The sequence below is a fragment of the Myxine glutinosa genome, chromosome 1 (assembly GCF_964187855.1).
Source record: "Myxine glutinosa chromosome 1, kmMyxGlut1.1, whole genome shotgun sequence".
Lineage (NCBI taxonomy): Eukaryota > Metazoa > Chordata > Myxini > Myxiniformes > Myxinidae > Myxine > Myxine glutinosa.
In genome coordinates this window covers 246,363,275-246,379,129 of record NC_136261.1, presented here as the reverse complement: position 1 = coordinate 246,379,129, position 15,855 = coordinate 246,363,275, and the positions used below count along the sequence as shown (strand labels likewise).

General features: G+C 48.6%; 1 protein-coding gene across 3 annotated transcripts in view; it reads right to left on the bottom strand.

Annotated features, from left to right (window-relative positions):
- TBCE (tubulin folding cofactor E) overlaps nucleotides 1-15,855 on the bottom strand; it is a 142,394-nt gene that overhangs the window by 22,625 nt on the left and 103,914 nt on the right. For all 3 annotated transcript variants that reach the window (XM_068129775.2, XM_078785692.1, XM_068129776.2), the window contains one exon: nucleotides 3,054-3,118. In XM_068129775.2, coding sequence (XP_067985876.1) covers nucleotides 3,054-3,118 — 65 coding nt within the window. The remainder of the gene's footprint in view (nucleotides 1-3,053; nucleotides 3,119-15,855) is intronic.

The window sequence follows — 15,855 nt, the reverse complement described above, 5'->3', positions numbered from 1 at the left end:
CTTAATTACCTAGCCCCACCACCGTGACCACGCCAAAAACTGAAAAAGCAGAACACCCGCGATCGCGGTTTGTCACTTACTTGTGAAATGTGCATGTGGAGGCCTTCCCTGAGGTATTTGTGCAGTCAAATGCAACACACTGTGGCATTTTGAAACAGCGCGTTCACAAATAAGACTCCTTACAGTCGGTAAGCATCCAAAATGAATCAGAAATTGTGAGATCAGCTGATTGTGAGATCAAACACGGACGCAGACACAATCGGCTTCCCAATATGGCCGCCAAGCAACTTCCGCTAGCTTCAGCCGACAGCCATCATTGGCTCTCCAGGTTTATTATATACCTCCGTGAAAATATGTTTCAGGAAATTACCGAGAGATATTTCTTCGTTTTTTTTATTAGTTATGTGCGCATACACTTTAAATAGGTTTATTTGAAATCTTTAATTTTCCACAAACATTCCACACACGCGGGAAAATGCAGAGATATATTTTTTAAAATCGCGTCATGGTGTATCATACACCGCCCAACATGACACCGACGGCAATGTGTCGATATCTATTTTAAATTCGATATATCATTTCATTTTTCACAGTCGCTAACATAGTTTTAGACTCGATTGAAAAAAAACGAGAAGAAAATCCGATGAAAGTTGCCGTTTATAGAACGAAATGAATTCTCAAATGCCTGTAACTTCAAGGCCATTGAGTCTCTCTCACGCCTTTATCTCCAATCTAACTCACCATATGATTTCATTTTTATCGATGGTTTTAGAGTCGGTGTCAGCAATAATTGAGAACATTCCACACACGTGGGAAAATGCAGATATATTTTTTAAAATCGCGTCATGGTGTATCATACACCGCCTAACATGACACCGACGGCAACGTGTCGATACATATTAAAAATTCGATATATCATTTCATTTTTCACAGTCGCTAACATAGTTTTCGACTCGGTTGAAAAAAAACGGGAAGGAAATCCAATGAAAGTTGCCGTTTATAGAACGAAATGAATTCTCAAACGCCTGTAACTTCAACTTCAAGGCCATTGAGTCTCTCTCACGCCTTTATCTCCAATCTAACTCACCATATGATTTCATTTTTATCGATGGTTTTGGACTCGGTGTCAGCAATAATTGAGAACATTCCACACACGCGGGAAAATGCAGAGATATATTTTTAAAAATCGCGTCATGGTGTATCATACACCGCCCAACATGACACCGACGGCAACGTGTCGATATATATTAAAAATTCGCTTTTGCTTTTCCGTTAAGATATATTACTTTTTCGTTTGATGACAGTCGTCACAAAAACGTCAACAATGATGCCGACATATATTTCTTCGTTTTTATTTAATTCAACATTATTAGCCGGAAGTAAAATATGTTTCAGGAAATTACCGAGAGATATTTCTTCGTTTTTTAAAATTAGTTATGTGCGAATACACTTTAAATAGGTTTATTTGAAATCTTTAATTTTCCACAATATAATTTACTTGCCATTTATCATTTGATGATTACGAGACAAATTCCTCTTGAGGATCGTGACAATTCATGCGCTGCGTGGAAACTTCTATTTCCAAAATGAATGAGACGATCGATGAAGAACGCAGACTTGAACAGGATGCAGCAAGAAAACGAATGAGACGGGCGAACGAGTCCATCGACGAACGTCAATGCAAACTTGCGGGGTCACCCGTGGGAATCCCACGGGCATGGATGTGTGTGACATTTCGACATATTGAGTTAGATGCTGCACATTCATTTTTACAAAATGGTTACTGGCAAGTCATCAGATCCAGAAATGGTGTAAAAACCACCGTTTAGAGGCCATTTTTCCCCGCAAAGCGGGGGTTGGCCTTTTCGGGGACCGTGGTAGTTGTTGTTTTTTTGTCCCCTTTTTGAAGCAATGTTTTACGGCCGGATGCCCTTCCTGACGCCAACCCTTTTTGCCGCCTTCAACGACAAACAGGGAATTACCAGTGAACTGGTACTCAATTAGCCGACCTCGGAAGGATGACAGGCTGAGTCAACCCCCCTGGCATTAATTCGGCGATCGACCGAGATTCGAACCCAGGATCCTAAGCCGGCACCCTAGCCGCTAGCCCAACACCAGAAATGGTGTCATGAACACAATTTATTTACGCACAAGCACAAAAGCAAGACGGGCCGATTTCCGATTCCGACGGGCCGACGGGCGAGACGGGCCGATTTCCGATTCCGACGGGCCGATTTGGAGCAAGAAAAAGAACGAGACGGGAGAAAAAGGAGAGAAACGAGACGGGGAAAGCCGATTGGAGAGGCGAGTGAGGCGCGATTGGAGAGGAGTGTGAGGCGCGATTGGAGAGGAGTGTGAGGCACGATTGGAGAGGAGTGTGAGGCGTGATTGGAGAGGAGTGTGAGGCACGATTGGAGAGGAGTGATTGGAGGGGAGTGTGAGGCACGATTGGAGAGGAGTGTGAGGCACGATTGGAGAGGAGTGTGAGGCGCGATTGGAGAGGAGTGTGAGGCGCGATTGGAGAGGAGTGTGAGGCGCGATTGGAGAGGCGTGTGAAGGATTGGAGAGGAGAGGAGTGTGAGGGATTGGAGAGGTGAGGGATTGGAAAGGAGAGGGATGTGAGGGTTTGGAGAGGAGAGGAGTGCTAGGTGGAGAGAGGAGAGTGTCAGGTGGAGACAGGAGAGTGTCAGGTGGAGACAGGAGAGTGTCAGGTGGAGAGGAGTGAGGGGTCACATATTATGTGAAATAACTAAATTCACACCATTTCTGGATCTGATGACTTGCCAGTAACCATTTTGTAAAAATGAATGTGCAGCATATAACTCAATATGTCGAAATGTCACACACATCCATGCCCGTGGGATTCCCACGGGTGACCCCGCTAGTTTTTTAAATATTGCAATAACACCCATGAGTCTACAAAGGAAATGCACTTCCACAATTTCTCACAATTATTTAATTTTTCGATGTATATTGAAGATTCAACAGTAATCTATGTCTTGGACTATTTGCTTCGTTACTATTATAAAATAGAACTGCTGATCCAAACTCACATCAGAGATGAGGTTGTCTGAGATGAAGAGCCGCATGAGCTGCTTAAACATGGAAGTCTCATGCCCTGTAAGCAGAGATGATATTGATTATCACTTTCCATTCAAAAAGGAGATCCACAAGGGTGGGGCAGATAGGTCGGTGGGCTGGGGAGCAGGAGGGTTGGGGAAAAAGAGAACCACTGGGGAGGGGGGGAGGGGGAAGGCGGAAAAACACCGGAGAGTGGGGCAGGGGCTGGGCAGGGGATGCAGGGAAGGGGGTACGGTTGGACCAGATCACCAACCATTCAACCCCACACTCCACAATCCCGAGGGGGTGGTAAGCATGGCTCAAACCCCAGCCATAGAACCTTTCAATCTGAACATAAACATCCCAGAGATAATGCACTGTATCACTCCACCAGGATTTGGACAGAGTCAAAGGATCCAAACCAACACATTTGCTGCTAAAACATATTTCAAGCCTTGCAAAAGACAATAACACGATGAAGTTATTTACCGACCACAGGAAATACAACAACATGCATTTTAAGGCCATTTTCCCTGCTAGAGCGGGGGTTAGCCTAGTGGTCCCCATGACAATCCTCTCCATTTTGCCCTATTTTCTGCATCTCCCCTTGTTAACCCCCTTGCCCGCATTTCTTCTTCCACCATCTTTAGCCAAGTCTTTCTCGGTCTTCCCAGTCCTCTACTTCCTTCCAAATTCATTTCCATCACTCTTCTCAACCAGTCATTTTCATCCTTCCTCAACACATGACCAAAGCATCTCAACCTGTTCCTCTACACAGCATCAATCACAGGCTCTATTCCCATCATCTTTCACAATTCATCATTTGTCTTCCTCTCTCTCAACGATACTCCGCACATCCACCAAACCATTCGCATTTTCACCCTTTCCAGCCTTCGTTGCTGCTCTACGTTCATTACCCATGTCTCGCTCCCATAAATCCTAACACTTCTCACACATGCAGCATACACCTTTCCCTTCAGCTTCAACGACACTCCCCTCCTCGTCAGCACGCCACTCAGTTCCCAAAACTTCTTCCATGCACATCTCACTCGAGCAACCGTTGCCGAGTCTGATACACCTTCTCCATTCAGCATGTCTCCGAGGTAGCAAAATGTTTTCACACCTTCCAGCTTCACGCCGTCTCCAAGATCCAACTCAACATTTCCGCCATGTGCAGCTCCCTCTGTGCACACCTTACATTTGAATGTAGCTGCCACACTGGTTAATGACCCTCTCAGACCACTACATTTTTGATGAACCCACTCAGCGCACATTGTACATTGAATGGAGTTCACTCCGACACCCTTCCTGCACACAGCACATGGCCACTTCCCAGGTCTTTCCACCTCACCACATGCTTTACCATTTGCCATCACCTTCATCTTTCCTATATTCACCTTCAGACCTTTTGTCTCCATACATTCCTTCCACTTGTTCAGCTTTTCCTTCAGTCCATCCATACTTTCTGCAATCAACACCAGATCATCTGCATACAACAACTCCCACGGTAAACCCTCCTTTACGTTCTGAGCCAGGACCTCCATCACAGCTACAAATAGTAGTGGACTTAGTACTGACTGACCCCTGATGCACTCCCACCTTCACCTCAAACTCACCACTGTTCCCGTCCTTTGTCCTTACAGCAGTGCGCGCTCTTTTGTACATTGCCATCACTACTCTGATCAACCATTCCTCCACTCCTAACTTCCTCAATGCCCATGTCAATACTTCGCGTGGAACCCTATCGAATGCTTTCTGCAGATCAACAAACCCAAGAAACAACTTCTTCCTCTTCTCCATGTACTTCTCCTGCAACTGCCTCACAATAAAGAGCGCGTCTGTCGTTCCTCTTCCTGGCATAAATCCAAACTGCATTTCGTCGATCTTCACCTTCTTCCTTATCCTCCTCTCCAACACCCTTTCCAATACCTTCATTCCATGCTCCAATAACTTTATCGCTCGTTACGAGCCACACTCCAGAGGGTCACCTTTCCCCTTGTATACAGGGATGAGGGTACTCAGTTCCCAAGCCACTGGAATGCGGCCTTCTTTCACCACCAGATTACAGATCTCTGTCATTCTCTTCACACCCCAACTTCCTGCTGCCTTCAACATATCTCCCACAACTCCCGTCGGCCCTCCCGCTTTTCTACTCTTCATTGCTTTTATCGCTTCCTCAACTTCCTTCTCAGTTATGTTCTCTGCCGGTCCTAAAACTGGGTTACTCTCTATGTTGCCATCCCATTCATTCTCTGTATTCAACAGCATTTCCATATATCTCTTCCATCTTCCTTTAATTCCATCTGGGTCCACAACGATTTGTCCCACTTGATCCTTCAAGCAACTCACCCCCATCACATCACATCACACCTCTCTTTAGCTATCTGCTTTGCAATCCTGAATACCGCTCTTTGACCCTCTTCTGAATCCAAGCGTTCTCCGAACATTTTCCTGCATGCCTCCTGCGCCTTTGCTACCTCTTTCTTTGCAGCCTTCTTGGCTGCCTTATAACTTTCATGCTCTGCTTTTTCTGCTCCCATACCCTTCGCCTTCTGCCACTCCTTGAACTTCTTCCTCTTCTCGTCAATCCTCTTTCCAACTTCCTCATCCCACCACCATGTTTCCGAGTGCCTCGGTGGTCCTTTTGTCCATCCACATACCTCACCAACGGCTCCCAACAGACTTTCTTTCATTGACATCCAACCACTTTCAAGCTCAACCACATCATCCTCCACCATCTACCGTACTCAGCCTCTCTTTTAATGCCTCCCTTACCGTCACCTCTTTCAAGCTCCACACCTTCATTCTCGGTTGGTACTTCACCCACCGAGCTCTCCTCGCACCTTTCACACTTATGTCGCAGACAACCAAGTGGTGCTGTGAAACAGCCTCCTCCCCCGGGATCACCTTTGTGTCCCGGAGGTGCCCCCTATCTCGCCTACGCACCATCAGGTAGTCAACGGTTGTCGTCGACCCACCTGACGTGTATGTAACAAGCTTATTATCCTCTTTATGGAACTGAGTATTACAAATCAACAAATCAGCTCCATCAGCAAACTCCAAAATCCTTTCACCTTCTCCATTTCTCACACCATATCCATAACCCCCATGAACTCCCTCAAAACCGTCCATACTCCTTCACACATGTCCATTTAGGTCTCCTCCTACCACAACAACTTCCTCATCTTTCACGTTTTCCATCAGCTTCTCTATCGCACACCAGAACTTGTCCTTGTCTTCATCGCTCCGACCAACCTGCGGAGCATATCCCGAGATGACGTTCACCAAGAGCTTTCCAATCATAATTTTCACCATCATCAACCTATCACTCACTCTAGTCACACTCACCACACTGTCTACAAACTCCTCAGAAAACAGGACACCAACACCATTCACGCCCTCCGGACAGCCTTGCCACACAAACTTGTATTTCTGTCCCTGCCTACCCTTCATCATTCTCACACCACTTCCCTTCCATCTCGTCTCTTGCACACAACATATGTCCACTCTTCTTCTGATCAATACTTCCACCACTTCTCTTGATCTCCCTGTCATTATCCCTACATTCCATGTCCCAAACCTCAGAAACCGATCTCCACTTCAGGCTGTACCCTGCCCATATGTAGTTGTAATTGTCATGGTTCTTTTGTCATGGAACCATGGTCATGGTTCATGGAACAGGAAATGTTCGACTAAGATCCCCTCAAGAGAATGCCAAGGGATATTCTTCCCCTAACCCTCACCAACACCCACAACCATCAATGCCGTGCTCCTGTCGGGTGGTTGGCCGGAGGGAAGTCCTTCAGGAAGCGGCTAGGGCAAGTTACCCACAAACACACATCAACAACGCAATGAAAAGTTTAACTCAGTCAAGAACAAAACAAAGCAAGGAAAAATCTTTAAAAATAAATAAATAATAATAATAATTCTCAGATGTGTGTGTATATATACATATATATATTGTTGCGGATATGGGATTTGGCCTCCATATCCGCTTGTAAATATTCCCCTATTTCCCCAATACTCCCCAACTATCCCCAATCCCCCATTCCCTAGTCCCATTGTCTGTAAACAACACTCTGTAGAACCGACCTTCCCCTTTTTCCCCCATTAAATGTCGTGCCCAGGTCCACCGCATCTCACGTAGACAACTTTCGGACATCTTGCTAGTTATTCTTAGTCTATGTCAGTTAAGGACTCGTTTCCATTAATTCTGACTCTTCGTTGCACCAGAATGTGATTGTATGGCACCAGTAGTGAGTTTAGGACCTCCCCATACCTCCTCCCATCTTCCCCATGAAACAACAACAACAACAACTACAACAACAGCGCGCGGGGAGTGTGCGTCCTCACTCCGGCTTGGTTAGCCGCCATTGCCCAAGTGCTCCGGCGGGGTTACCACGAAGGGGCTGACTGTCGGCCCCTCGTCAAGGGCGGAGCCCGGTAACCCCCAGCACCCAATAAGAAGCGGCGGGCCGATTCCATCTGGGGCGGAGCTAACGAGCCGAGGGCGTGTCACTCCCCGCCGGATATACGCAGCGACTGACCGGACATGACGTCAGATGCGCCTCAGCCACGAAGGAGAAACAGACGCCACCTCCAGCGCGACGAGACCTCCCGCATCTCTGGACCGGACCGGGTCGATTCTGCCCCTGCGCGAAGGTGCACCTTGAGCCTCGACTACCTGCCCTTCCTTGCCATCAATCCCCGTGTGAGTCAGTTTTGTCCTGTTTATCTGTGGTCTGTCGGGGTTACTATAAGACCGTGATTAAGTGCCTACCTTCCTATGCTGTCTCTCTTGTCCTTGTAATCTAACGTTCCGTAATATTATAACCTCCTCCGGAGGTCTTGAGAACTGTACCCCTGGTGTCGTGTCATTTAATCCAGCCGTTGTGTCCTTTCCTTAATTGATTTAGCATAGCGCGACTCGGCCAACGTTCGAGTATAATCGGGTAAACTGTGCAGACGCGGTCATACCAAACCGCTCGGTAAACCAACATCCACAACCGCGTCTGTAACAATATATATATATATATATATATATATATATATATATAAATATATTGATATTGATATTGATATTGATATTGATATTGTTGTGGTTTTGCGATTTGTATATATAACATCATTAAAGGTTAAAGGTTTCCCCCCATAGTTAGTCCACAAGCAACACGTAGGCCCACTTAGAATTAGTTATGTCATAGTATGTGTAAGAGTAGGCCATTTCCCTAGTAACATCTGCGCTGTGTAAAGAAATGAGCTTCGGTCCTTTTCATTTTGCGGCCACCCTCTAATTACATCTATGGGCAAACTCGATCCCGCGCCCCATTTTGGCTGATCCCTCTGTGTGCGGCGCTTTGGCTACCAGCAGCGTTCGCTGCCCTTAGTTCGCTCGAATTAGTAAAATGACACGAGGTAGGCCTGGAAAGAGGGAGGAGCGCGGGGTCGGGGTGTGGCAGAGTCGAGCAGCACGTCAGAGGCAATGACGGTAAGAGCAACAGCCAACCAGGGCTCGGGGGGCATGGTGTGATCGGGCGTGGCAAGACGCGTCTAGTGAGTTCCAGAGGGTTCCAAAGGCGTGGCAATAAAACCCTTGGCGCGAGGCCCCCACCTCAGTTATGAGAAGGGAGAGGCGCTCATGAGTTCGCAGTTCAGAGTTATGAGAAGGGAGAGGCGCTCATGAGTTCGCAGTTCAGAGTTATGAGAAGGGAGAGGCAGGCGCTCGAGTTGAGAGAGAACTGTGTTGGAGAGAACTGATCCGGAGCACTCGTGTGAGGAGAACTCAGAGGACCGGCGTGCACACGACAGTGTCGAGAGCCCTTGATTGAGAAGCGCATATTGAACTATTCGCTTATTACGTACGCGGCTACAGCCGCAAGTGTAACCGCCAAAGCCAGCCCTACCGTTCGCCCTGTAATAACCCCGTGCGCGAAAACGACACGCGGAGAGCTCCTGCCGTCTGTTACATCTGCTTCGCGGCGCGAGTTGGGGACCGGAGAGCAAGCTGCCTGGACGCCATCCCTGGACGTGCTGACCTGGTCAACTGCAAACCCCGTGTGACTCGTGTCAGTGTGTCTGAGAGTGAACGGGCCCGTTTGTCCAGGGGATAAGTATAAGACTGTTTAAGGCTGCACTGTGTTTTCTTCCTCTTCTTCTTATTGTACAAAGTGTAAATAAATCGTGTTATTCCTTTCTTCCAAATTCGACCGTTTCAGTGATTTCCTCCATTGGGTAAGCGTGGCACGATTACGAACCGCTTGGATCGGGTTTAGTCATTGATAACGGCTCGGGTCACGGGTTCGCTACCGCTCGGCGTATCCACCAACACCCGTGATTCGGGCGGGGTGTATTTCCTCGTTTCTGGGCAGCGTTAGTACTTAGGTAATTGCGAATTCTTAGTCCTAAAAACCTATTTAACGCTGTCCGGGAAGGACGTCATAGGTCCCGGGTCCCGTCGGCTAGTCGAAGACAAGGGGACTAATCCCCCTTTGGTAAAGGGAAAAGGCCGGCGCTGAGATCCGCAACAATTGGTGTCAGGAGTGGGATTTCGAACCTGGGACTAAATGTTTTAGACCAAATTTTGGACACCAATTGTGCATATTGATCGCAACAATTGGTGTCAGGAGTGGGATTTAGAACCCTACAAAAAATTTTTGGGGACAAATTGGCTCCAAATTACGAGCGACCAAAAATTTAGTTTTAACATCCAAATTAAAATCGAGCCATGGATAACCAAGACGGTCGGATGTCGGTGGGGGTAGAAGATGAGGAGGTAGAGGAATTAGAATCGATAACCCAGGACCCCCGGGACGAAGAGGAGAACATTGATGAGGGTGCAGCAGTAGGGGTGGCAGGGGAAGAAAATGGCGGCGCCTTGCACGTGGCGGCGGAAGCCGAGCCCGCAGCGCCAATAGATGTGGGCCTTATTATGGCGCAAATGATGGGGTACATGGAAAAGATGACTGAGAAATCCACCAGGAAAATGGAACAAATGATGGAAAAGAACAGTGAGCGATTGGGAAATCAAATTGGGGGATTGAAAAATTATATGGGTGGCCAAATGAAAGAAATGAAAGACGGGTTAACAGGGTTTGGAAACAGAATAGGTGGCCAAATAAAAGAGATGGGGAAAGACATTGAGCGCAGGTCGAGCGGGAAAGTCGCATTGGTACGCGACGGGGTAACGCGATGTGAGAAACGCGTGGAGAGCAGGGTAGAGCCGAGCGCAGTTAAAATGACTGGTATAGAAATCGCGACTCGGGGTATGGAAAAGCCGACGGCCCCTGAGTTGGAAAATGAAATTTTATTGGCACCTGCGGTCGTCGAGGAAAAAGAAAAAGAAATAATCATAGTTTAAATTGGGGTTGAAGAGAGGGCAGAATCAGAAATTAAATCGGAGATTGAGATGGAATGCGCAAAAAGTCCGTGTTCGCATCGTGATGTCGTGCTGCCTAACCCCAATGAAAGTTTGCAGGTGCGGTTGGAGGAGAAGAGAATCCCGAAGGTGAGTCGGAGCATGTATGGCGCGAAAATGTTTGGCGCTAAAGTGTTTGGCGCGAAAAGATTTTTTTGCGTGCTTGGGATCGAGACGCAACCCGGGCGCTCGTGGAAGGTCCATGGTGCGATGCGTGAAAGTGAATTGCGCACGTGAGCCAGCGGCGCCGGAGCGTGAGTGTGTTACAGAGTGCGAGGAAGAATGCACAATGGAGTGTATGTGGGAAGAGTGTGTTGAAGAGGAGAGTGAAACAGAGTGTGTTACAGAGTGTGCGATGGCCGAGGATGGTGTGCGAGAGTGCACACCAGAGCGCGTGATTGGGTGTGTGCAGGAGTGCACACCCGTGGTTGTTACGGAGTACGTAACGGGAGAGTGTACGTGAGGGTGTGCGATGGCCAAGTGTGTTACGGAGTGTGTAACAGAGGAGTGTGTGATAATGGAGTGTGCGAGCGGCGTGAGTGCACCTGAGTGTGCAAAGGAAGAGTATGCACGGGAAAGTGCAATAACGGATTGCAGGGGGTGTATGGGAGGCGCTGGAGCGCCTCGGTGTATGAGTGAGGAGCGGGTCGTGTGTAGATGTGAGAATGCGACTCGGGCATCGACCCAGACCGGGGGAGTTAGCGTTTAGTGCAACGTATAGCCGACGCGAGCTCTCGGTGCGCGGGGTGCTTTGTGTGCAGCGGGGACCAGTGGGGATCGTTGCCGCGGCGGTCTCGCAAGGAGCGCCGTGCACGATTCGTGCTGGGCCCCGCCCTGTATGGTCGGTGCCGTGCTGTGGCGAAAGAGGCAAACGGCACGGTTTGAGGGGAGGAAGGAGAGGTCGGAACTTCGCCCCCTGGCGGGCACGGTGCTCCGATCGGGGGAGGTTGAGCCATCGTGCCGGAGACCGAAAGGCTCCGCGCAGGGATGGCGCCTGGAACCTTGGCCCGAGCATGCCTCCTCCCCAGAATCGAAAATGCCGGACGGACCCAACCAATAGTAGACCAACCACCCGCATGCATTGCTCGGCTTTTCGAAGCCGAGCTGTGATGACGAGAATGTATTGCCGCACGGAGAGGCTTGAGTGGAGTGGACAAATGGCCATAGTGATGGTGAATGGTAGCTTTACCATTCACTGGGGGCACATGAGCTTTAGATTATGGGGTGGCAGTGAAAACTAGCCGAGGGCGGGCCAGGATATTGTTAGGGATTTAGAAATGACTGTAGGAGACGCAAGATTTAAGTAGTGACATTTGTACCGGTAGAGGGGACGTAGTCAGATTAGATGGATGTTAATGACGAGGGAAGTGCTTAGTGTAAGGGAAGACGGGAAAGCACGAGTTTTAGAGGGAAGTAGTTAGTTAGATGATGCTGTGTGTGTGTAAAAGTGTATAAGTGGTGTATTGAGAACATGTGTAATGGTGTTGAGTGAATTGACTTGCATGTTGTGCAAGTGGGGAATATTTGGTGTGGAATGCTTGGTGGGAGTAAATGGTGTGGAATGAGTGGTGTGGAGTGCATGGTACGAGGGAGTGGATGGGGGAAGATGGATCCCTTCACGAATACCCGGGGAGGGTAGTTTAAAGTTAGGTAGAGGGTTTAGGGAAATTGTTGGATATTGACACCTGTGGTGCAGGTAGTAGCAAGGTATTGCTTTGTGGGGTGCATGAGTCTCTGGAAATGGCTGGGCGTGTGGGCCTGTTGGTGCATATAGTTATTGGGGCACACCGCCACTGGTAGTCTGTCGGCCAGGTGAGGCCGCAGGTAGGCTCTGGGAGCCAGTTAGAGTCAGAGTAGTGTTCAGTGGGGCCCGAGGATCCTAGCAGAGGACCCGGGTAGCCCAATGCCAGAGAGGGCATCAGAGGGGTTAGAGAGCCAGGAAGGGCCTTCCCAGAGTTAGGGTAGTTGTAAGGAGCATGGTAAGCTCGGGTGGCGACTTCAGTGGCGGAGGTGCGCAGGTAGGTAAACCTGCTAGTGGAGCCATCACGACCCAGCCCCGAAATTGTGCAAGGGCACAGTAGGAAAAATTGGGGAGTGAGACCCAAATTTGGAGGGCACCACAGGGTGGGTCAATGGGAATTGGTTTTTAGAACCGCATAATTTAAAGATGCCAATTGGCAGGGCATGACCCCGGGTTAGTTTAATTGAGTTAATGTCATTAGAGTGTAGTTAGGATGAGAAATCTCTTCGCACCATCCACATCCACTCACCAAGGTGATGGAACTCCACACCAAGTTTTGCAAATGTTTGGATGGTAAAGACGCATCATGACGTGAGTTTGACATTGTGTGATACTCCATCTCTTCCTTCTTGGGAGGGATTGGATGACGAATTTGGTGTAGAGGGGGGATAGTAGAGAAAAAACATAGTGACGAATTTGTAAAGGGAGTGTAAATACAGGGAAGGGCAAGGGTAGTGTAGGCTGACATGTGGGGTACGAACGGCTAGGGACGAGCTTTCTCCGCTCGCTCTCCTGCGCCCCTCATGTTGCATTGCCTCGTATTGACGTGTACCTTTGCGCCCTTTCCTCCGCTAACTCTCTGCTTTGTCTTTCCTCCACACCCATGGACCCAGATTTTTTTGTTGAGGGGAGCGTGCAGGAACCCTGAGCTGTGCGGCTGCACTTTTGCAGCTGCACCCTGCTACCTGTTGCTGCACCAGTACACCTAATGGACCACACGTTCTGTGGCCTGGCACCTTTGCTGGAGCAGACCTTTGCTGCAAGCATTACCTTGCCCCTGCGGACCACTGGTTTTTAAGTGGCGTCAGAGTCACGCAGATGGATGAGATGGCCCTGCAAATAAAAAAACGGACACGGTTTGTGCATTTTTTATTCCGGTGTGTCAGGAAAGAAGATCTCCAAGTTTAATTATGGCACACTGAAGATGAAGCAGGAAGACGCAAGAAGCAGCAGCTCAGCAGCAGCCAAGCAGCAAATGTGCCATTTCAATATGACTGTGCATTTTTTGATGATTGTGCATTTTTGTGCATTATTATGGTGTATTGGTGTTGGGCTAGCCCTGGTGTTGGGCTAGCGGCTAGGGTGCCAGCTTAGGATCCTAGGATCCTGGGTTCGAATCCCGGTCGATCGCTGAATTAACGCCAGGGGGGTTGACTCAGCCTGTCATCCTTCCGAGGTCGGCTAATTGAGTACCAGTTCACTGGTAATTCCCTGTTTGTCGTTAAAGGCGGCAAAAAGGGTTGGCGTCAGGAAGGGCATCCGACCGTAAAACATTGCTTCAAAAAGGGGACCAAAAAAACAACAACAACCACGGTTCCCGAAAAAGGCCAACCCCCGCTTTGCGGGGTAAAATGGCCTCTAAAGGTGGTTATTATGGTGTATTGGTGCAGTGCATAGTTTTCTCTCCTCTCAAAATTTCTTTCCCAAAAAGACAGGTCCTGGGTTGTAGAACTGTAAATAATTAGAGTAGTCTTGTAAATAACATGCTCCCCACTGGCCCGATGTATAGTTTGAGAATTCTTTACGCAATTCGGTTAGCTGTGGGTCTGTTAGTTAGTACACAACGCAGTAGGTGGGACATATCTAGTGTTGTAAAACTGTCACACACAGGGTGTTAGATTAAATGTAGAGGGGAACCACACCTTTTTTTTTTCTTTTTTTTTTGTATACAAGATCGAGGCTCGTGAAAGAGCTAACATTAATCACACAAAAAGACAAACCGACACACAAAACACAAAAAACAAGGGGAGCGGTAGACAAGATGGGGAGAGAGGGGGAAGGACACAAAAGAGAGGGGGAAGGACACAAACACAACATTTGAGAGCAGGGACATCGGGAGGACTTGGGGGGAGGTGGGAGAGGATTAAAACATATGAACAATGCAAGGACTCTGGGGTGAATTACCGGGGGTAGAAAAGATCAAGGTTTTCGATGGGGGAAGATAAGAGATGGTGGTGAACAGCTGTTTTAAAGACCTGGAGGGAGGAGTGGGATTGAAGGGAGTGGGGGAGTTTGTTCCAGAGGCGGGAGAAAAGGGGAATGAAAGAGTGAAGGTGAGCAGAGAGCCTAGACTTTGGCAGTTTAACCAGAAGAGGGTTGCAGGCAGATCTTGTGCGACCTGAAGGAATACTGGGGGGACAGAGCACAGAGAGAGCTGGGGGAGCAAGGCCGGAGAGGAGTCGGTAGAAGACAGAAAGACCACCAACCTGCCTGCGGTGAGTGAGTGAAAGGCCCTCGGCGTTGACTACATCGCAGGAGATTCCAATGATTCTGAAAGCTTTGGCCTCAACAGCGTGAAGCCGAGCAAGGTGTGAGGCAGGAGCACCAGCCCAGAGGGGGGAACAGTATTCCATTGAGCTGCGGATGAAAGCCTTGTATGTGGTGAGGAGCTCAGGTGTGCCAAGGAAGGACTTCGCACGACGGAGGATGCCCAGTCGGCGACTGGCTTTGGAGGCCAGCTTGGAAATGTGGTTTTCCCAAGAAAGATCATGGCAGATAGTGAGACCCAAAAGCTTGAGCGACAGAACTTCTTGGAGAGGATTGTTGAGAAAGTAGATGGGAGGGTTGTCCAGTCGGTCCTTTCGGAGAGACATTGTAAGAGTGTGAGATTTGTCAGGATTGAAAGACATGTTCCACTTGTTTGACCAGTCTGTGATTTTGTCCAGGTCTGCAGAGAGTGAGGAGGCTGCAGACTGCCGATCTGAGGGATGAGGAATGGAGCGACAGAGAGTAGAGTCGTCAGCAAAGAGATAGAGAGGATTTTCAAGAGAGTCAGAGAGATCATTGATGAAGACCAGAAAAAGCACAGGGCCCAGAACACTACCTTGGGGAACTCCAGCCTGAACAGGAAGAGGAGATGAGAGAAACCCATTCAGGGCCACACGTTGACTACGACCAGAGAGGAAGTCCGCCAGCCATGCGTGGAGATTTCCATGGATAACAAAGGAGGAGAGTTTGGAGAGCAGAGCAGGGTGCCAGACCGTATCGAAGGCACGTGAAATGTCAAGGGAGACAGCTCTAATTTCCTGTTTGGCGTTGAGGACCTCCATCCATTGTTGAGAAAGCAGAAGCAGCATGTCCAGAGTAGAGTGACCAGGTCTGAAACCAAATTGATGATCAGAGATCAAGCCATTGGAGAAGAGGAAAGATTTAATATCTGAAGCAATGATGGATTCCATGACTTTGCTGATAATTGGGAGAAGGCTGATTGGTCTGTAGTTGCTGGGATCTGTTTTTGCACCTTTTTTGTGCAAAGCGGTGATGTTGGCTGATTTCCAAGCAGATGGCAGATGACCTTGAGCAAAAGAGAGGGTGAAGAGAACAGAAAGAGGGAGTGAAAGTGCAGAAGAACATGATTTTA